We start from the raw sequence: 22918 nt of genomic DNA, 5'->3' as shown, positions 1-22918 counted from the left end.
CACACTTTACACAGAGGAAGATGAAATGAGCTTATACACACTTTACACAGAGGAAGATGAGATGAGCTTATACACACTTTACACAGAGGAAGATGAGAAGAGCTTACACACACTTTACACAGAGGAAGATGAGAAGAGCTTATACACACTTTACACAGAGGAAGATGAGAAGAGCTTACACACACTTTACACAGAGGAAGACGAGAAGAGTTTATACACACTTTACACAGAGGAAGATGAGAAGAGCTTACACACACTTTACACAGAGGAAGATGAGAAGAGCTTACACACACTTTACACAGAGGAAGATGAGATGAGCTTATACACACTTTACACAGAGGAAGATGAGAAGAGCTTATACACACTTTACACAGAGGAAGATGAGAAGAGCTTACACACTTTACACAGAGGAAGATGAGATGAGCTTATACACACTTTACACAGAGGAAGATGAGAAGAGCTTACACACACTTTACACAGAGGAAGATGAGAAGAGCTTATACACACTTTACACAGAGGAAGATGAGATGAGCTTATACACACTTTACACAGAGGAAGATGAGATGAGCTTATACACATTTTACACAGAGGAAGATGAGAAGAGCTTACACACACTTTACACAGAGGAAGACGAGAAGAGTTTATACACACTTTACACAGAGGAAGATGAGATGAGCTTACACACACTTTACACAGAGGAAGATGAGATGAGCTTATACACACTTTACACAGAGGAAGATGAGAAGAGCTTACACACACTTTACACAGAGGAAGATGAGAAGAGCTTACACACTTTACACAGAGGAAGATGAGAAGAGCTTATACACACTTTACACAGAGGAAGATGAGAAGAGCTTACACACTTTACACAGAGGAAGATGAGAAGAGCTTATACACACTTTACACAGAGGAAGATGAGATGAGCTTACACACTTTACACAGAGGAAGATGAGATGAGCTTACACACACTTTACACAGAGGAAGATGAGAAGAGCTTACACACACTTTACACAGAGGAAGATGAGAAGAGCTTACACACACTTTACACAGAGGAAGATGAGAAGAGCTTATACACACTTTACACAGAGGAAGATGAGAAGAGCTTATACACACTTTACACAGAGGAAGATGAGAAGAGCTTATACACACTTTACACAGAGGAAGATGAGAAGAGCTTATACACACTTTACACAGAGGAAGATGAGAAGAGCTTATACACACTTTACACAGAGGAAGATGAGATGAGCTTACACACACTTTACACAGAGGAAGATGAGATGAGCTTATACACACCAAGTTGGGGCTCCATACACCCGGTGTGGGGGGCCCTCCTAGACGCCCCCAAAAGCCCAGAGTGTGGAGCCCCAACTCGGCTTATTTTTCACGTTACACCCGGTCAAAGTTGAAACTTCAACCGGGCACTGGGCTTTATTCGTGCCCAGGAGACCAGCACCCTGCCTTGGATGCACTTTTCTGTTCGCCGGGACCCCCGACTTTGAACGGCTAGAACTCGGGGACCCGGGCAAGTTGGACCTCGGAGGCGGGCTCTTTCAAAAGGCCCCGTCCAGCACTACGATCGATTCGAGTTTAGGGAAGATTGGGCCAGGGGTTATCGAGATATAAGCCAAAAATGCTGCGCCTTTGACCAGGCGTAACTCCCTGACCCCGAGGCCCTCGGGGACGCGGCTGGCCTCTTTGGATAGGGCCCCTCGAGACCTACAGACGACCCGAGTTTGAAATTGTTTTGCCTTTTGGTTTTCGAGATATTGGCGAAAAACAGATTTTTCCCCTCCGTTCCTTCGTTCGGTTGGTGTGGATGTCTCCGGGGGGACTTGTGCACCTTCCTGGGTGTGCCGTCAGAGCCTCTGGGGCCCTGGAAGTCCCCACCCACTGCACGTTTTCGGACTTTGAGGAATTTACAGACCCAGAAAAGGGCCCTGAATTTGAATGCCCATAACTCGGGGACCCGGCAGCCCAGAGACACCAGACTTGGGTCAAAAGTAGCGTCCCGGTGGGCCCCTCGCAAAGAGCCCGCCCTCGAGCTCCGGGGCCCCCGGGTCCCGGAGAAAAGGGGCCCGACGGATTGGGGGCGCCTCGGAAGAAAAGGTCCCGGGGAGGCGGGGTCCGAGAGGGCCCATGGGGAGCCCCCGACACCCGAAAGGGCGAGCCGCTGGGACCTCCCTTCTCCAAGATACGGGCCGTTTTGTCCAAAAGTCGCCCGCGCGTAACGGGGCCTATCTCGGGACCGGAAGGTCCCAGTGGCTCGGGATGGCGGGTGCAGGGCCCACCCTTGGCGACCTTGCTTCTCCCACCGTCCCGAGCCACGGGGACCTTCCGGTCCCGAGATACAGCTACTTCCTGTCCAGCTTAGACCGGGCGTAACTCGGAGAGGAAGCCGAGTTGGGGCGCGAGGCTCTGGGTGTTTAAAAGACATATTGAAGCTCTTGGTACAAAACTTTAATTCACTCTGGAATGTTTATATACACTCACCTAAAGGATCATTAGGAACACCTGTTCAATTTCTCATTAATACAATTATCAAAATCAACCAATCACATGGCAGTTGCTTCAATGCATTTAGGGGTGTGGTCCTGGTCAAGACAATCTCCTGAACTCCAAACTGAATTTCAGAATGGGAAAGAAAGGAGATTTAAGCGGTTTTGGGTGTGGCAAGGTTGTTGGTGCCAGACGGGCCGGTCTGAGTATTACACAATCTGCTCGGTTACTGGGATTTTCACACAGAACCATTTCTAGGGTTTACATAGAATGGTGTGAAAAGGGAAAAACATCCATCATGCACCTCTCAGGTTCATCACTCTTTGGCTATCAGACACATCACTGCATCTTATACAGAAACAGGCCGTCAATCAAAGTGCGCAGGATGCTTCATTGGCACATTTTTATTTATAAAACTATTTTAGGTCTTTTGCCTTCTTATATCTGTTTAAAATGTGTTCATAATCAAAGTACATATTTAAGATATAACAACGGACTACTTTGTAAGGTACCAAGGATGAGGACAGAAGCAGGAAAGAGGAGTCTTTCTGCCCTTTGAACTCCAGTCTAGGCTTAAGATTGGTGCGCTAATTTCCCTAGCTGCTTTATAAAAAATAATATATGACATGCTGACGGACATATGCACTTGTTTTTATTAATGGTAGGTAGATCTCGACTTTTAGTCTGTATTTGGTTTGTTTTTACATTTTAAACTTATTGCTTTTTTTTCTGTGTAAATTTTGTAAACTTTGAGTAAATCTTTATTGTATTTTAATTTACGTAACGTGTTGTTTTTCAGCTCATGTTGAAAATGTTGCTATACAGGACTCCCTTGTAAAAGAGACTGTCTCAACGCGACATTTCCTGTTTAAATAAAGGTTATATATATTGTCACACATACTTGAGTATCTGAAATGTGTAGTTTGGATCCTTCAGTTTGTCAGAGAGCAGCTTCACGCCTGAGTCTCCTGGGTGATTGTAGCTCAGATCCAGCTCTCTCAGGTGTGATGGGTTTGAACTCAGAGCTGAAGACACATAACCACAGCCTTCCTCTGTCACCATACAGCCAGACAACCTACAGACACACACAGTCAGACCATCTACAAACACACATCAACATTATAACCGGCAGACTGTAAATAATCTCTCATATGTTCTTAAATACCTCAGTATCTGCAGCCGACAGTTTGGGCTTTTCAGTCCATCAGAAATAATCTTCACTCCTGAATCCTGCAGGTCATTGTTACTCAGATCCAGCTCTCTCAGGTGTGATGGGTTTGAACTCAGAGTTGAAGACACATAACCACAGCCTTCCTCTGTCACCATACAGCCAGACAACCTACAGACACACACACACACACACACACACAGTCAGACCATCTACAAACACACATCAATATTATAACTGGCAGACTGTAAATAATCTCTCATATGTTCTTAAATACCTCAGTATCTGCAGCTGACAGTTTGGGCTTTTCAGTCCATCAGAAATAATCTTCACTCCTGAATCCCGCAGGTCATTTTTACTCAGATCCAGCTCTCTCAGGACAGAGTTTGAGGATTGTAGAGCTGATGACACAATTTCACAATCCTGGTCAGTGAGATTACAGCCAACAAGACTAGAAGAGAGGAAACACTGCACAATAAGTTGGGGTTCAGGGTGCTTTTGTTTAAAGGAGTATCAGTAGCAGCTTAAAAACCAGAAAAAATAGATGAAATAAATAATTGGCAATAAAAAGACAAAATAAAGTCAAATATTGTGAAATATGTGGTTGTTGTGGAGAAGTAGTCCACATTGGTGGATGAACAGCTTGACTCATTGTCCATAGGGTTCCCTTGGCCATAGCATAGTTATTCAAAACTGAAGCAGTATATATTACAAAAAACTAAATCTATACTGGGACCAGCCATCGGGAGGCGATCGAGACTCTGGGTTTATGAGCTATACTGGGACCAGCTATACTGGGACCAAACCACATGTTTGTGTGCATTTTGTTTTGTGATTTCACCGTAACGAATAGAGTCTTCGCCACGGCGTTAGGGATAGACTAAAGTGCGCGTCCGAGTGAAGACTGTGCACGAGCTAAAAGAGATAGAGAACACTGTATCCGCGTCACTGATAGCAGCGGCAGCCGGCACTCAGCAGCTTGATTTAAAAACACATTTCAGTGCTAGAACGCCTCTTATTTAACAAACGAGCGGGAGATCGTAGCTGAAGGCCCTGACTGAAACCCCGCAGTATGCCACTGTTCATTTGACTTTTTATTCATGCAGAATCAAATCTGGCCCGAGTAATTTCTGTTGCCCAGTCTCGTTCATCTCTCCACGCAACGCAAAACGAAGATCGTCGGACGTGTCACAAACACACGCTAGTAGCACACATTCTTCACACGCCGTGTATCGCCTCACTGTATATAAAGCACTGAAGAAACTACGAGCATGAAACATTGTTACGTTGTAAATTAGTAAATCACAAAATAAAAGTAAAATCCCAATAAATCACGTTACTGGTGCGTCATGTGTTCGCTGAGAAGGATTAGCATGCAGGAATGATGTTCATTCTGTTCATCAGGAGCAGTTTCCATGTTTCATTAACAGTTCTTGTTAGTATTGTGTCACCATGGTAACTGTTGTTTCCATAACCCCAAAATGCCACTTTATTTTCACTTTGGGGTATTTTGTATATTATTAAATGACTGGTTGCTCAATCCAACATTGAATTAACAAAAACTAGTTTGGGACTGATATTTAAGAGCTGAACCTCATAGGCCTACTGTTTATTTATCAGTATTAGTCATATTATTACAATTTATGTGCATGTTCAGTAAAAGGGGACAGTGTGTGTGTTTGTGTGTCAACAATTTTTGTGTAAACAAATGTATTATAATAGGCTTATATATATATATATATATATATATATATATATATATATATATATATATATATATATAAAATAAAAAGTAGAACTGAACAAAAGTGGGCCATGGCTTGATGACCATATGGAAAAAATGAGTTGAGAACCAATAATGATTATACAAAACATCATTCAATGTAAATGTGATAATCGTAATTAATAATCACGATTACAATCTCAAGGGGATAATCAATAATTATGATTTTATAATCGTGCAGCCCTACTGTGAGCTGGAGTGAGTGGAGGCAGGGCTAATTAGCATATTCATAGATCAGCGTATACTAAATGAAGCAATGGTGTAGAGTGGCATTCAAGCTATTTTAAGAGGAAAGCTATTTCCACAGGAAAACACATTTAAATATGTAATTTTGTTGATCAAAGATGAGTTTTAAGGGATAAATGATTGGCTACAGAAGAGCTTTAATAATGAACACTCACAGAGCTTTTCTGCAGTTGACCACAGCTGGTATCAGTCTTCTTCTGCCCTCATCTGATGTGTTGTATTTCTTGAGGTTCAGCTCATCCAGCGGCTCTGAGATCTGAAGCATGAAGGAGATTGTTGAGCAGTGAGACGGAGAGAGTTTCTCCTTTGAGTGTTTGTCTGATTTCACAAACTCCTGAATCTCTCTGGACAGAGTCTGATCTTTCACTTCCAGCAGACAGAGGAACAGATTGATGGATTGATCTGCTGAGAGACGATTAATACTCCGCTCATCTTTGATCATCTGTAGAACGTCCTGTGTGATTCTCCTGATGTCCTCTGAGCTGTTCTCTGTGTGTGTCAGTAGATCCTGTAAGAGTCTCTGATTGGACTCCAGTGAGACGCCCAGCAGGAACCGCAGGAACAGATCCAGACGTCCATCAGCACTCCTGAGGGCTTTATCTACTGCTGATCTTAGTAGATTATATAGAGAGACTTCATATTCTGCTGGTGTTGGTAGATCATACAGAGAGTCAAATCTGGAAAATTTGAATTTATACAGCGGTTCCTTGTTCTTGATCATATACGAGTAAAACAGATAGAAAGCACCGAGAAACTCCTGGACGCTCAGATGAATGAAGCTGTAGACTTTCCTCTGATGAATCACAGATTCCTCCTTAAAGATCTCAGTGCAAATCCCAGAATGCACTGCGGCGTCAGTGACGTCTATGCCGCTCTCTCTCAGGTCCTCCTCGTAGAACATCACATTGCCCTTCATCAGCTGATGGAAAGCCACTTCAGCAAGTTTCACAATCACTTCTCTGTTGGAGCGCAGGAGTTTCTCTGGATCTCTCTCTTCATACTTCTGATTCCTCATGTGGATCTGAATCAGCAGGAAGTGGATGTACATTTCAGTCAGAGTTTGAGGGATTTCTGCACTCAGATCTTCTTCCAGGAGCTTCTGAAGCACAGTGGAGGAGATCCAGCAGAAGACGGGTATGTGGCACATGATGTGGAGGCTTCTTGCTCTTCTGATGTGAGAGATGATTCTGCTGGCTTGATGCTCGTCACTGATTCTCTTCCTGAAATATTCCTCCTTCTGAGGATCACTGAATCCCTGAATCTCTGTCAGACGGTGGATGTATTTGGAGGGGATCTGATTGGCTGCTGCTGGTCTGGAGGTGATCCAGATGAGAGCCGAGGGAAGCAGATCTCCTTTCATGAGGTTTGACATCAACACACCCACTGATGAAGACTCAGTCACATCAGAAACTTCCTGAGCGTCTGAAAACATCAGTGGGATTCTGCTTTCATCCAGACCATCAAAGATCAACACAACTCTACACTCCTCATACATCTTTGAGTCCAGATCTTGAAGTTCAGGATGAAAGTCCAGCAGAAGTCTGTGAAGACTGTACTGATGATCTCGGATCAAGTTCAGCTCTCGAAATGGAAGCACAAACATGAAATCTACATCCTGATGGTCTTTCCCCTCGGCCCAGTCCAGAATGAACTTCTGCACAGAGACGGTTTTCCCGATTCCAGCGATGCCTTTAGTAAGAACAGTCTTGATCTGCTGTTTCTCCTGGCGTCCTGGTTCAGGAGAGGCTTTAAAGATGTCATTGCAGTGGATTGGAGTGTCTTGTGAGTGTTGTGTTCTGGCTGATTTCTCCATCTGTAAAACCTCATGTTCTTCATTCACTCCTCCTCTCTCTCCCTCTATGATGTAGAGCTGTGTGTAGATCCTGTTCAGGAGGGTTTCATTCTCTTGGAGATTCATTCCCTCAAATAATCTCTCATACTTGCTCTTCATGCTGGTTTTGTGTCGGTCTTTGACTCTCTGTAGTTCATCATTCACTGGTTGAGGAGAATCTCCAGTTTGATCATCTCTATCCACTCTGCTGAAACAACACAAATGGGACAATAAGAAGATGATTTGATTAAAATAAATGATTTAAATCTATAAATAAAATATAGTCAATCAATACTAGGGATGTCCCGATCCGATCCACATCATCGGTATCGTGCCGATAATGGCCCACAATGCTAGATCAGAAGGGGGAAAAAATATGATCTGATCCCTATCCAACACAAACCATGGGAAAAATCAAGCTTAACCATCGCCTAAAGGCTGGAATATGAACATGTCCCTTGCTGTGACATCCAGTTAAGTGGCGCAGCCTGTCACGCGATAACAGTAGGGTTGCCAGATTGGGCAGTTTTCCAATCTATGGCAAAAATGGGTTCGGGCGGGTGGATAGAAATAGCCTAAGACAAAACATATCACAGTCTTGAACTAATTTATATTTAAAAAAGCAAATGATAATTGTCATCACTATTATTAGCCTACATTTAGTCTAGAAAACGCTTTTATCCCGAAAAGGAACAAAGCAATTCATCAAATGTCAGTCGTAATACAGGTTGGAAACCTTCTGATTAATCTGTAGCTATGAAATTCTCTCTAAAGGCGCATTCGCTTTACAGCGGAGATGGAGATATATTTCCAGCCCACACTGATTTAGAAAACACTCGTTTATTAATAAACAATTCAAATGTATCGTTATTTTTTCAGACACATTTATTTATCATTATTGGCCTAAATCACCTATAGCCTAAATCACCTCTCTGTATGGTTCCAGAGACATGGCTCTTCTCATTAGCACTGTGAGAAAAATATCATTTCCAGGTTTGGCCTTAGAAAACCAGTAAAATCTTTTTTCAGTATTAATTAATGAATATTTTACCCCTCATGTGGTGTTCAAAACCCTATAACACCTCTGGTGTTCCCGGTCAAAAATGAGCAGCCCATAAAAAAACCTTATAAATCAGTCATTATACCATATTTTCACCCAATCTTGGATTCAATCTTTTTGTCAACATGTTCTCTTTCAATTAGGACTGGTTTTATATTTTGATTAGCATCTGAATAATCATAGGCCTATTTTTTGAGTGTCAGGCCTCAACAATAAGGCTTGTCCGCTTGTCTGGGACAAGTGGATTTTTTATAGGACAAGTAGAAGAGTTAGTTGTCCGACCAGACAAGTTAACGTAAATTTCAAACAAAATAAAATGCCATGTTACTTCACGTTATGTGTGTAATGACTCACGGAACACGGAAGAATCCATTTGCAGCTTTATTAAACAATGTCGTACAGGCAGGGTCAAATCGAGGCAGACAGAGCAATGCAGGCAGAGCGATGGGATAATCCAGATAACAGGCAGAGTTCTGGGCAGGCAGCAATAAACACAATCCAAAGACAGTCCAAGATCAGGCCAGGCAGAGATCACTCGTAGAATAGTCAAACAGTCCAAAGTCAAAACCAGAAACAGGGGATAACCGCTCAGAAATGATCACTGGGGCAAATCAAGACTTCACAGAGATGTGGTGTGTGAAGGTGGCTTTTATGTGTGTGTGTAAATGCAATGCAGGTGTGTGACGCAATCAGTTCCAGGTATGAGGCATGATGGGAATTTGAGTTCAAAGCCAATGATCAATACTCCGGTGAAGGCTCCCTCTGGTGGCGGAGAGGAGGCGGAGTGGGAGCCTCCACTGTAACAATGTGCCACTCGTTACGTCTATTTTACAGATTTAATTTTACCGATTTGAAACTAACACATTTTTCGCGCTGCCTGTAAATGTCCTGAATGTGACTCTCAGAAAGACGCGCGCCAGTATAATGCGCATGCACAGACCGTGCGCCAGAAGTTCTCTTTCTCGCTTGAACGAACATCAACAACACACACAATTAAGCCAAAACGTCATTTGTCGAGTATCTTCAAAACATAACATACTCTGCGCCTCTGCGACTTTGGGAAGGAAATGATTCAGATTTCTCATGCCATAGCCATTAGAAGACAGACGGGTTGCTCCTACGTCATCAAGCTCTGTTTGAGTCTGCGCGTCAGGAACGGAAGTGCTAAAAAAAAAAAACGCTAAACATGGGCTTCACTTGTCATGAGATGGCTCTGTCCATTTTTTCTTTTACTGTCTATGGTGAGAACCTCACAGTTCCAAAACAAAATGTCATAATATTTTGTCTGGAAGCTGTGATGAAACATGAAAGAAAGATTCTTTTGAAGCCGGATCACTGCAGTCACGGCCAGTTTGTGTGTGTGTGTGATTATGTCAAATGGATAAATGTATATTAGATGCAGGTTAGGGTAGGATCAAATTTCTCTCTGTGGAAAAGAATGTGTGTAATACTCAAAGTTTGTGTGTTGTAACGTGTGTGTGCCTGAGTTGCGTGTGTATAAATGTATCGATACATGCACAGGTCCAAGGGCTCGATGTTTGCAAGCACACATGCTTATATGTGTAAATGAAAATAATGAACATGCTCCTGAAAACTAAATTGTTCTGTTATTTTCAGTCTCTCCGATTCACTTTTAATGGTCAGCCATTGTGACCATTTTTGACCATGCCTACTCTCGGATAAATTAGGCCCACGATTAATCAGATGCAAACAGAAATATAAAACTAGTCCTAATTGAAAGAGAACAAGTTGATAAAAAGATTGAATACAAGATTGGGTGAAAATATGGTATAATGAGTGATTTATAAGCTATTTTTTATAGGCCGGTCATTTTTGACCGGGAACACCACAAGTGTAACAAGGTACGTAACAAAACTCCCACAAAAAAATAAAAAAATAAAAAAACAAACAAATGAGATTTAGTTATACCGTTTGTCAACAAAGTCACTAAGTTTCAGTCCAAAGCGATAACATTAACTAGTATTTTCGGGAAAAAGAAAATCTTCTCCGGGTCAAATTGACCCGAACACCACATGAGGGTTAAATGTTAAATCTAAAAGAAAAAAAACACGCAATATTTATTTTTTTGCACAGCATTTGGTGTGTCTAGAGTTCAAATTCAAACTTTGCGTTTTAAAAATACAACAACCGTTAATTTTTCGTTTTTAAATTACGGGTTAAAATGGACGCAAAAGTACACGGCCCAATGGGTAATTTTAAATCTTGTTAATGATTAACTTTAAACCTGTTGGTGCTTTAAGTACTGAAGTACCTGTATTATTATTTTTTGTAGTGTTTGAATAAAGGGTGGCAGTCTTTCATAATCAACTGTTGTTGTAGACTATAAAGTGATGTGAATAAGTTTGGACACCCATGCTAAAGTTGCCTAAAAAGAGGAATAAAAAAAACATCTTTTGGAAATTGATGTTAATGCCTTAATTTGAAAAAAGAGGAAAAATCCAACCTTTAGGGACACCAATTTTCTTTGTGTATAAATAATGTATCATAAATAAATAAATGTTCTTCCTTAAAATACAGGGTGCACAAGTCAGGACACCCCTATGTTAAATTCCCATAGAGTCAGGCAGATTTATATTTTTAAAGGCCAGTTAATTCAGGTGGATATTTTAAGGGAACTTTATCAGGATGCATTTTATCCTGAATCCATGAAATAAGTGGCCTTTAAAAATATAAATCTGCCTGACTCTATGGGAATTTAACACAGAGGTGTCCTGACTTGTGCACCCTGTATTTTAAGGAAGAACATTTATTTATTTATGATACATTATTCATACACAAAGAAAATTGGTGTCCTTAAAGGTTGGATTTTTCCTCATTTTTTTAAATTAAGGCAATAAGATCAATTCCCGAAAGATTATTTTTTTATTCCTCTTTTTAGGCAACTTTAGCATGGGTGTTAAATTATTCACATCACTGTATAGTGTTCTCCATTTGATGAGATGTTTTTAGGTGGCTAATTGACCAAAGTGCTTCCTTATATTTTATTATTAGTAGTATTAGATCAAGAATAAAATAAAAATATCGGATTGATATCGGTATCTGCAAATAGCCAAAGCTGCGGCATCGGTATCGGAAGTGAAATAGTGGTATAAGGACATCCCTAATCAATACAGATGTCAATCTTGTGTTTTCTGTATAATTATGTCTGTATAATAAAGTTAATTTCCCATCACAGCTAAAGATGAGAGACCAGGAACAAACTCACTAACAGATTTAAGAAATGAGGAAGACACCAAATCCTCATCCTCAATCTGACACCAGAGATCCTGATAGACAATAAGTTTCTTATATCTGGACATTGAGGTCACAGTTCATTCTCCATCACTGAACGTTTGTCCACAGATTTGAGGAGAAATCAGAAATAAAAACTGAACTCGTCTCTCTGTGTGCATCCAGTGCGATATATATCATATATTAAAGAGAATATTATTAATGATCTGGATAATCTGGAAGTTGGCGTCGGCTTGGTGTGTATCGGGCTTAAAACTGGATTATATCTCACCTGGGGTCAGAGGTCACTGCTTCATCACTGATATTAGGAGGACTCATGGATCTGTTACTCTTCATAGACACACAGCTGGGGTCAGAGGTCACTGCTTCATCACTGATATTAGGAGGAGGACTCATGGATCTGTTACTCTTCATAGACACATAGCTGGGGTCAGAGGTCACTGCTTCATCACTGATATTAGGAGGAGGACTCATGGATCTGTTACTCTTCATAGACACACAGCTGGGGTCAGAGGTCACTGCTTCATCACTGAATTTAAGAGGATGACCCATGGATCTGTCACTCTTCATAGACACACAGCTGGGGTCAGAGGTCACTGCTTCATCACTGATATTAGGAGGATGACCCATGGATCTGTCACTCTTCATAGACACACAGCTGGGGTCTGGAGATGAAGATCTCTCTCTGTTCTCCATCATGAGAAACTGACTTCAGACCTGCATATGGAAACACAAGAGAACAAACACAAAACTTTAAATATACACTGAGGATTATTAGGAACACCATACTAATACTGTGATTGACTCCCTTTCGCCTTTCTCTGCAAGCATGTCGAACAATTATCCGATCAGATTTCTCTCCTTCTGACATAGGAAGGGGATCTTATTATAATATTACCTGCCCTAAATCTGCACCTTTCCATCGACGACAGAGACCAGTTCTAACGCAATGGAGAAGATCCAGCAAAGCCTGAAACTGTTCTGTGGACAGTGAACACTATTGACCAGAACATGTCACGGCTGTCTTATAAACCCCTCAGTCCAACATGATGATGAGATGATCAGTGTAACTCCACAACAACTACACAAATGTTAGGGATGGGAACTGGCAAAAATGTGACGATTCAATAGTATTGCGATATTTGGCCCACGATTCAATATTATTGCGATTCTTATATTGCGATACAGCAAGTATTGCGATTCGATTCTGCGATATATTGCGATTCATGTTCCCTACATTATTCAAAGGCATTAGGCCTATAAAAAATGAAGAAAATAAACTCAACTCACTCAAAATGTCACATGTAATTCTGTGAACATTATCTTCTACACATTAATTGAAGTACACAAACGTTGTCCTTGAACACTCAGGACACAGGACCTTATTACAGGACGTCATTATTCTCTGAATAGGAGACTTCTCACATGGTGAGCTCTCAGCACATAGCCTAACTTAAAATTATTTAAATACAATAGAGTAACATAACCCTGAGAATAATCATATAAATAATGTCAATAATCTAAAGGCGGTCGCACCGGACGAGAAGCTGATGTATATTGCAGCACAGGGTGAAGTCAGTATACATAATGACAATTTGAGACTAATAAATGTACATTTAATATAAAACTGTATAAATGGCGCTCTGTGGCGCGGCAGGATTTTAAACAAGGTCCTTGAGAAAATAAAAGCCTATTTGAAGTTTCACGGTTTCATACTAAAAGCTAAAAAAAGATTTCATACTAAAAGCTAAAATTTAGATTTCAGGGGGCTTTATCATGCGCAGCAGTCATATTGATCACAATAACTGGTCAAATAGGGCTTTGCTGGGACAAAAATTAGTTTTGGCAGTCGCCAAAAAAGTTGCGATATTAAAACTAATATATGGCCTGACAGGTGTCAGAACGCCGTTACTGGTGTAACCTTGGTTCTATGAATAGTTGAAGACCGACAGAGACGGTCGAACATAGTGGAAGGAGTCGCGTCTTGCAAGCCATATCGAGAATCTCGTATTGAGCTATATCCGCTCCGTTCACGTCACAGTCGTTCTCTGCAGTCATTCTCTCAATCCGAGCGACCAGAGACTCTGGTGGTCTTCCACTATTCATAGCACCAAGGTTACACCAGTAACCAGCGTTCTTTTTCGCTATTACAGACCGCCAGAGACGGTCGAACATAGTGGAAGGCGAAGTCACGAGGACCACTCACCTAGATACTGACCGCTAACACAACAGAACTGACCAAAGGAATAGGGGCCACACTGATCCTGTAGAATCTTGTGAACGTGCAAGGTGACGTCCATGTAGCCGCTGCACATATTTCAGAAAGGGGCACCCCTCGTAGTGCTGCTCAAGAAGTAGCCACGGACGGGTTGAATGGCATTTAACAGACGCTAGAACTGTCTGACCAGCCGAGTCATATGTCTGTATCCACCACCCAATGAGACAACCTTTGCTTCGACAGGGGTGAGCCTCTCTGACAAGCATCAAAACGGACAAACAGCTGATCAGTGATGCGCCATGAAGCGGTCTTCAACACATACTGATGCAATACTCTCACTGGACACAAGGCTGTCTGAGAAGCCTCTTGATGAAATGCTGCAAGCTGGGTTGGTTCACAAAGCCATCAGACAACACCTTAGTTCGGAAAGCTGGATTCGGTCAAAGTGTAACCTCAGGCCCCCACCTGAGACACTGTGGACTCACAGAGAGGGCATGAAGCTCACCTACTCTTCTGGTAGAAAGTTATAGCCAAGAGAAAAGCAGTCTTCATCAAAAGAGTTCTAATATCAGCCTGTTCAAGTGGTTCATAAGGCAGTAAACGCAGACTGTTAAGCACCATCTGAAGATCCAGTATGCATTATCCGCACCGGTGGATTAAGACGTACTGCTCCTTTAAGGAAAGCCACCACCGATTTTTCCGCACCAACCGATGGCTCCTTGTATAGCTTGCCTCCTGCGTGCTGTAAGGGTAGCCCTCATTATTCTGGAGTCCAGATGCAATCCCAGAAAGCATATTGACTGGCATGGAGTAAGGCAGCTTTTCTCTAGGTTTAGCCTCAGTCCTAAACAGTAACATGCTCCAGTAGGTGCTTTGTGTTGTTGGCTACTTGCTGAGGTGATCTGGCACAAAGCAGCCAATCGTCCAGGTAAGGGAGAATCAGCATGCCCTCTCGTTGTACAGGTTCCAGTGCCACCTGCATATGCCGTGTGAATACACGGGGAGAGAGGGAGAGGCCAAATGGTAGGACTCGATACTAGGGGTGTGCACGAATATTCGAATTTTGCGAGAATTGCGATCTGAAGTAGTGTAAAGCAGATCGCAATTCTCGCGCATGCATCGTGGAAATATAAGGAAATCTCGTTACTGGCCTACAAGGAAGAAAAGAAATAGTCGAATAAACTCGTTATTTTTGTTTGTTTTTTCGCACAAAAAGTATTCGCCTCGCTTGATAAACATATAGTTGAGCCACGGTAGTCACTTGGGATATTTAAACATTTTCTTCATTGACTTTCTGGGCCGTCAAGAGGCAGTCCTTTAGGAGCCAATGTGGTAGTGATACAGCTCTCAGATTTAATCAAAAATATCTTCATTTGTGTTCCGAAGACGAACGAAGGTCTTACGGGGTTGGTACAGCATGGGGGTGAGTAATTAATGACTTCATTTTCATTTTTGGGTGAACTAACCCTTTAAGCAAAGAGATAAAGCATGGGCTAATTACCGGATATCTAGAGATCCTATCGATTGGGAAAAATACAGACATCTGAGGAACCTATCTAAATTGGAAAGAAGGAATGCAAAAGCTAATTATTTCAAAGATCGCCTTTCTCAAAACTTTCATAACCCTAAACAGTTTTGGAATCAGCTGAGTAATCTGTTAAATAAAACTAAAAAAAGCTTGATTAAAAATATTAAATTTAATAATGAAATGATTTCTGATCCTTTACTTATTTCTCAAGCTTTTAATCAACATTTTTCCTCTATATGTGATTCTCAGTGGTCTGAATCCTATACTGCTGCACCATTAAACTCAATTTCTGTTAATAGATCATTTTCTTTTAAGAGGATTAAGCCTGTCGAAGTCTACTATGTTATCTGTGATCTAAAAACAAATAGTAGTGCTGGTCCTGATGATTTAGAAGCTAAATTTGTTAAATATGCCGCACATGTTCTAATGTATCCTCTAGCAGACTTATTTAATTTGTCACTGACTACTTGTTCTATTCGTCTATATGGAAATGTGCAAAAGTTACTCCACTGTTCAAAGCTGGAGATTCATCTGATGTCAATAAATAACTATCGGCCAATTTCTATTGTTTGTGCTATTGCCAAAATTTTTGAGAAGTTAATATTTAATCAACTATCATCATTTATTAATTCATCTCACATTTTATCTCCATTTCAGTCAGGCTTTAGACCTAATTTTTCCACTACAACCGCTCTGTTAAAATTTACTAATGATGTGTTCTCGTCCATTGACAAAGGCCAAGCAATAGGTGCCATATTCATAGATTTTTCCAAGGCCTTTGATATGGTTAATCATTATCTTCTTCTTGATAAGTTGTATTCCATTGGTTTAACTAGATATGCTCTTCTCTGGTTTAATGCTTATCTTCATAACAGACGTCAATGTGTTGTTTTTCAAGGTTTTCAGTCAGACTATGTTATTGTTTAAAAAGGTGTTCCACAAGGTTCCTCTCTTGGACCACTACTTTTTTCTATTTTTATTAATGATTTACCTCAGATTAGTTTGAACTGCTCGGTGCACCTTTATGCTGATGACACGGTAATTTATACCTCTAATTCTGACCTATCACAAATTCAGAACTCTTTACAACTTGACTTTAATTTGGTTCAAGAATGGTGCCATAACAATATGCTTACACTAAATAAGAGGAAATCTTGCAGTATGATGTTTGGGTCATTCGAACACGTCTGATTTGAATATTATCGGTGATGATGGCTTATCTCTTGAGAAAGTTAGTGCGTTTAAATATCTTGGCCTCTGGATTGACACAGAACTCTCTTTCAAGCCCCATATAGATTATATTACTAAAAGATCTTATCATTGCCTGCGTTTACTTTATTGCTCAATTAATTGCTTTACATTTCAAGACAGGAAAATAATTGTTTCTCAGCTAATATTTCCTCTTATTGATTATGCTGATATTGTTTACCAAAACACCTATGATAGTTATCTTAAGCCTCTTAATGTTGTGTTTAATTCTTTGTGCAGATTTGTGTTAAGGTGTCCATATCGTACTCATCATTGCCATATGCATGATTTGCTTAATTGGTTGCATCCTAAATCCAGAAGACAATTTCATTGGGTTTTGTTTATTTTTAAATGTGTTTACTTTGCTTCTCCTTCTTATTTGAATGAACTGCTAATTCCATATAGAACTCCTTATTCTCTTAGACATTCGCAACATCCCTTTTTCTTTGTTCCAAAAACTGTTAGTGTAGCTGGACGTAGGTCATTTCTGTATAAAGCCCCTTCTGACTGGAATAATCTTCCTGTTTCTTTGAGATCTATTACTTCTTTCAATCGTTTTAGGTTATGCCTATTCTCTTATCTTAAAATTACCTGTTTATGTTTTTGATTTTATTTGTTTATTTATTTTTCCTTGGTTGAGATTCACTTAAGGATATTTTGCTGTTTCCTGGCTCTATGTTGATGATTTAAATTATGATGATGTGATGATGAGATTCTGTAATGAAACTACTAACTACTGAAACTATGTTGGGTGTAGAAGCCCACAAGAGTGTGAGAAGCAGGTTGAGCTTTTTTTTTTTTTGTAGTCTTGTTTTGTAATGTTGTTGTGTCTTATGTTGTCTGTGTTGTAAATTACTTATGTTTTTAGGACCCCCTTGAAAATGAGATGTTGCATCTCAAGGGGCTATCCTGTCAATAAATTCAAATTATACCCCTTATTTGTCATACATTTTATATCTAAATATGACCTAAACTAACAAGTTAGAAAAAAATTCACCCCTCTCACAGTTTTTAGGCACGTGGAACATATTGAAGATTACAATAAAAGTCCATGGGACCCAACTGTAAAAACATGAATTTATGCTGTGAAAATGGACATTTTAACATGGGGTATATGGACATTTGCTCCCTTTTGGGACCGTCCTCTAGCGGATTTTCGATGTATTGCAGTTTTTCGCTAGCCTGGCATGCCAGACCTACATCAAGATGTTGGGTCTGGAAACTCTTCATTGACAGGGCTCAATCCGAGGGGCGGGATAAACGGTTGTCTTTCAAATTCTCTCTGCACGCAATTGGATAGCGCTACAGCCAATCAGAGCAATGAAGAAGGTGACGTACTAAGCGGAGCAAGTTGATAAATTAAACTTTTACGGCATCCAGTCCAGCTGTCAACTTCGAGCATTGAAAATAAGGGAGATTTCCCAGAATTCATCCCCAAAATAATGGATTTTTTTGTTTTTTACACGACCCACAAACTTTAAAAATAAAACACTAATTATTAAAAGTCTAAAGAGTCTATAACTAGTGTACACTAGCCTACATATGTGTGAGAGAGAAAGAGACAGTATGTGTGTGTGTGTGTGTGTGTGTGTGTGTGTGATCCATGAGCACGCACACCTCTGGTTGCAGTTTCGCTTGACGCCAGAGGGGGCGTAGTTCTGCAAAAACTCAGAGACTTAAGTTTTGCACCTTTAAGTCTGTTTCATAAAATTGTTCTCATTTGAGTCTGAAAAGTAAGACTGTTAGCCCTATCTACAGATTGATCCATGATGCAGAAAATTAACTTTAATTTTGCCTTTAATGCTCCTGTTCTCTTCTAGTTCACCCATTAAAGAAATTGTCCACCCTGTCATCTAGTTCTCCACCCTGTCATGTTCCTTCTTTTATGAAAATAAACTAACTATTTTAACAAATTAACAAAACCTTGTGTGTGATTTCTTAGTAAACAAATGAGACCCAGTTAGTATTGTTTTAAAGTTTGACTAAATAACTTTGTTATTAGATTTTATTTAGAAAAGAATGTGCAACTATTGCATATTTTATAGGGCAAAACATATTTAGGCAGGAAATTCATTATTATCAAAAGACCATTAACTAAAATGTTTTGTTGGGAAAGGGACACATTATCTTTCTGCAGATCTACATTTTAAATTTACTATGCAATGAAAATGTATTTATTCTACTTCTAATTTGTCCATGACAGGGTGGACATATTTAATGGTTTGCTCGTATATTGTCAGCAGGGCCACCCCGAGACATAAGCGAACTAAGCAGCTGCTTAATCAGGTCGAAAAATATATAATTTTAGATAACTTAAACAAATGACACAAATGAATACGAATGAATAACTACAGACAAGAACATAATTTTTTCATGATCAATATACCTCCCTACAACTGCAGCTGTGTCTGCCAGCGTTTAAGTCTGCCATGCGCATAATCTTGACTCCTCGCGCGTGCGTAGACAATTCGTGGACTCAGGGTAATGTTAAACCATGTCACAAAAAAGGCGTATCCCTCTGGTACCGAAAATAGAATGAAGAAAATGACATAGGAGAAAAAAAGAGCAAGATAAAAGTATGTTTGCCTGATTATTTACGGTTTATTTTTTGTGCAACAATTGAAAAATTACTTTCTACGGCAAGCCCAGAGGGGAAAAATACATTGCATACACAACCATATTCAACGAGTGCCAGTACATCATTACCGGTATTATAGTAACAGACTTTGTTGGATTCTGTCATGTACAATCTAATAGTTAATAGTACTACTCTGTTACAATATTAATAATAAATAATAATAAAAAGATTTAGAAGTTAAAAATAAGTTTTACTGTTTTGAGACAGTTGAGAACTAATAATATTTTTACAGTTTTTAACAAGAATTGTCATTGTTGAACCCTTGCTTATATTATGTTTTTGATTTCCCAGTTATCTTTTTTTTAGCAAATAATTTATTTGATATGTTTTGAGACAGTTTGTTTTAAGAAGTTTCAGTAAAAGAGTAAAGTAAAAGTAAAAAATACTTAAGTTGTCAAGTACTTATTTTGTATTTATACATAAACTCACCATATTAATTTATAATGTATCATTATTGCGTGACATTTGTGTCAATAATCGTCAAGCACAGGTGACTTTGCGTAGTGGGAGGGACCTTCAAATCAATTTCTGATTGTCAGCTTGCAGTTAATTTAGAAAAATTGCTGGAGCTTGACCAATCTGCATTTCTCACAGCCTAAAGTCTCCTCAATACAAAACATGTAAAGTTAAATGGAAAATTTCAGATTTTTTTGCGGAAATTGTGAAGTCTCAAAGGCACTTTATTGTGATTCTGACCCGGCTGTGTTGTGCTCAGTCCCGCTCCTCCGTCACGCTGACGGTGTACAGTTAAAAAATCATAGCAAACGAATTTGAAAGTGGGGGGACATGGGCGGGATTTTGAAAAGTGGGGGGACATGTTCCTGTCCCCATAGGAAATTACGCCCGTGCTTTGAACATTATATTCCTGAAGAATTGGTCGTCACGTAATTTTACAGGCATCACAACTCAATAATGACAACAGCTTGTTTAGATGATAGCAAACACTGTACAATGTGACATGATATCTGATACTTGAACTTACCGTGATATGTCAATTTTCAAGTCCTCAAAATGCGTCTTTACATTTCGCCTGAATCAATCGTCGCTTTCAATGGGGCCAAGTCCACACGGAAGTGAGCATCCCTGTGCCCTACTCCCTAACAACAGTAAGGACTTTGGACATAATGTGTGTGCTATTATGTAACTTGGACCTTTGGAACGCACAGCTAAAGCGAAGCCATATAGAGATAACAATCTGTCTGTTGATTAGCTGTTCTTGAAACAGATTTATTATTGCTGAACATAACTCTAGTAAATAAATATATATTTATATATATATATATATATTTATATTTATATATATATATATATAAATTTATATACAAGTCTGCATGTGTGTGTATGTATTTCTCTGCTTTCAACTTAAAGGGTTAGTTCACCCAAAAATGAAAATTAAGTCATTAATTACTCACCCCCATGCTGTACCAACCCCGTAAGACCTTCGTTCATCTTCGGAACACAAATAAAGATATTTTTGATTGAATCTGAGAGCTGGATCAGTCCTACATAGACTGCCTAAGGGACTGCCTCTTGACGGCCCATAAAGTCATTAAAGAAAAGGTTTAAATATTCCATGTGCCTACAGCAGCTCAATTATAAGTTTATCAAGCGACGAGAATACTTTTTGTGCGAAAAAAACATAAATAACGACTTTATTCCACTATTCCATTACTTCCTTATTGGCGCATGCGCGAGAACTGAGACGAGGACGTTCTCATTCGTCTACTTCTTGTTACCGGCTGCTCACCGCTTAGGAGTTTTACCGCCCCCTACCGTATAAGATGATGTGCTGATATAGCTGGAAGCGCAAAACTTTCTGTTTACAAGCAGAGGAAGATGCACGCTGTACATACGCTTTTCAATTTGCGTATTTTCCGCACTATAAGGTGCACTTAAAAGCCTTTAATCTTCTCAAAAAACGACAGTGTTCCTTATAATCCGGAGCACATATATGGATCATCATATATAGATACAGATCATCACCGAAATGAGCTTTCTCCGCAGGGTGGCTAGGTGATCCCTTAGAGATAGGGTGAGAAGCTCGGTCACTCGGGAGGAGCTCAGAGTAGAGCCGCTGCTCCTCCACATCGAGAGGGGTCAGCTGAGGTGGCTCGGGCATCTGTTCCGGATGTCTCCTGGACGCCTCCCCGGGAGATGTTACGGGCACGTCCCACTGCGAGGAGGCTCCGGGGAAGACCTAGGACACGCTGGAGAGACTATGTCTCCCGGCTGGCCTGGGAACGCCTCGGTGTCCCTCCAGAAGAGCTGGAGGAAGTGTCTATTGAGAGGGAAGTCTGGGAATCTGCTTAGACTGATGCCCCCGCGACCCGGCCCCGGATGAGCGGAAGACTTATCGTCGGCTTCTGGTAGGTGTAAGACTGGAAAACTGGTTAAAGAGAAAATATCTGACCAGTGGCCTTTAAAGACAATGGCAAAATTAACATTTGACACCCTACGCCCTTCCTCTGAGCTACATCTCCCTCTCTCCCTCTCTCTCAACCAGTAACACTGAAAACACACACAAGAATATTTAAGTTTTTAATGTGAATGTGATCATCTTTAAGGAGTGTTTGATATCATTTTGAAATTCTCAGGGTGACTGGTAATAATGTCTCATTCCCAAAGAAGTTAAAGAAAAGGTAATAAGGTTTTTAAGAATATAGAAATATCTTGCACACAAAAGGGTGTGTCTTTGAGTTAATCACCTTCTACCTTTTATCTGAGTGCAAATTCTCCTTCCCCCAGTAAGCATGGTGGGGGGATTCAGTAACCTTCCATTGTAGTTTGATGATTAGATCAGGTAAATTTGGTGATTATACCAGGTAAAGTCTGGCTCTATTTAAGGGAAATGTAACAAGAGTTCAGGGCTGCTATTCTGTATCAGATTCAGGTTCGCTCTGATTATCTTGTGGAACTGTAGTAATACATTTACCTGACATAATAAATTGTTCTGATTATTCTAAAAGACTTTGACTATATTTTCATTAAGTTAAAAGGAATAGTCAAGCTTTAAAGTATTAAGTGATGCACTAAAACACGTGAAACTAAAACACGTGAGGACGTGACCAATAGCGGCCGCGGCGCTCAGATAAAGAGTGAAAACCCTTGTTTAATAAATTTAAAGATATCCTTGTTTGTTTAAGCCAGGGATTCCCAAACTGTGGTGTGCCCATCCCCAGGGGTACGCAAGCTGCCACCAGGGGGTGCGCGAGAGGAAAAATGTAATGGCAGTCTGTTTTTTTAAGTGAAATTTTCCATACAATAAAAAAAAAATGAACTGTAAACATTTTCTTTGAAATTTCTTATATTATAAATAAAAAAACCTATAATTTATCAGTATTTGATAGAACATAGAAGACAGCTGTTGTCATCTTCTACACACTGCTCTGCACTGCAGCCGCTGTTTACGTTATCAACTCCTAAGTTCAAACGTGCTTTGGCGTGTTAGCT

General features: G+C 40.2%; 1 protein-coding gene across 3 annotated transcripts; it reads right to left on the bottom strand.

Annotated features, from left to right (window-relative positions):
- Positions 1-3695: 3695 nt before the first annotated feature.
- Positions 3696-20557, bottom strand: LOC120479278 (protein NLRC3). 3 transcript variants are annotated; one of them, XR_016145943.1, is made up of 5 exons: positions 20451-20557; positions 12108-12553; positions 5849-7732; positions 3942-4065; positions 3696-3835 (listed from the first exon to the last, which is right to left on the bottom strand). XR_016145943.1 is itself a non-coding variant. In XM_089118274.1 (3 exons), exons 2-3 carry the CDS (start codon positions 12533-12535, stop codon positions 5845-5847), a joined length of 2316 nt encoding a protein of 771 aa, XP_088974400.1. In that variant the 5' UTR covers positions 12536-12553; positions 20451-20557. The 3 variants fall into 3 exon arrangements, 2 of the variants coding, with proteins under 2 accessions (XP_088974400.1, XP_088974401.1); XM_089118274.1 differs by lacking the exons at positions 3696-3835; positions 3942-4065 and having other exon boundaries at positions 5845-7732; XM_089118275.1 differs by lacking the exons at positions 3696-3835; positions 3942-4065 and having other exon boundaries at positions 5845-7729.
- Positions 20558-22918: the final 2361 nt, after the last annotated feature.

Source organism: Pimephales promelas, chromosome 13 (genome assembly GCF_988280905.1).
Source record: "Pimephales promelas chromosome 13, fPimPro1.hap1.1, whole genome shotgun sequence".
NCBI lineage: Eukaryota > Metazoa > Chordata > Actinopteri > Cypriniformes > Leuciscidae > Pimephales > Pimephales promelas.
The sequence above is the reverse complement of the archived record's forward strand: the minus strand, read 5'-3'. Positions and strand labels throughout refer to the sequence as shown.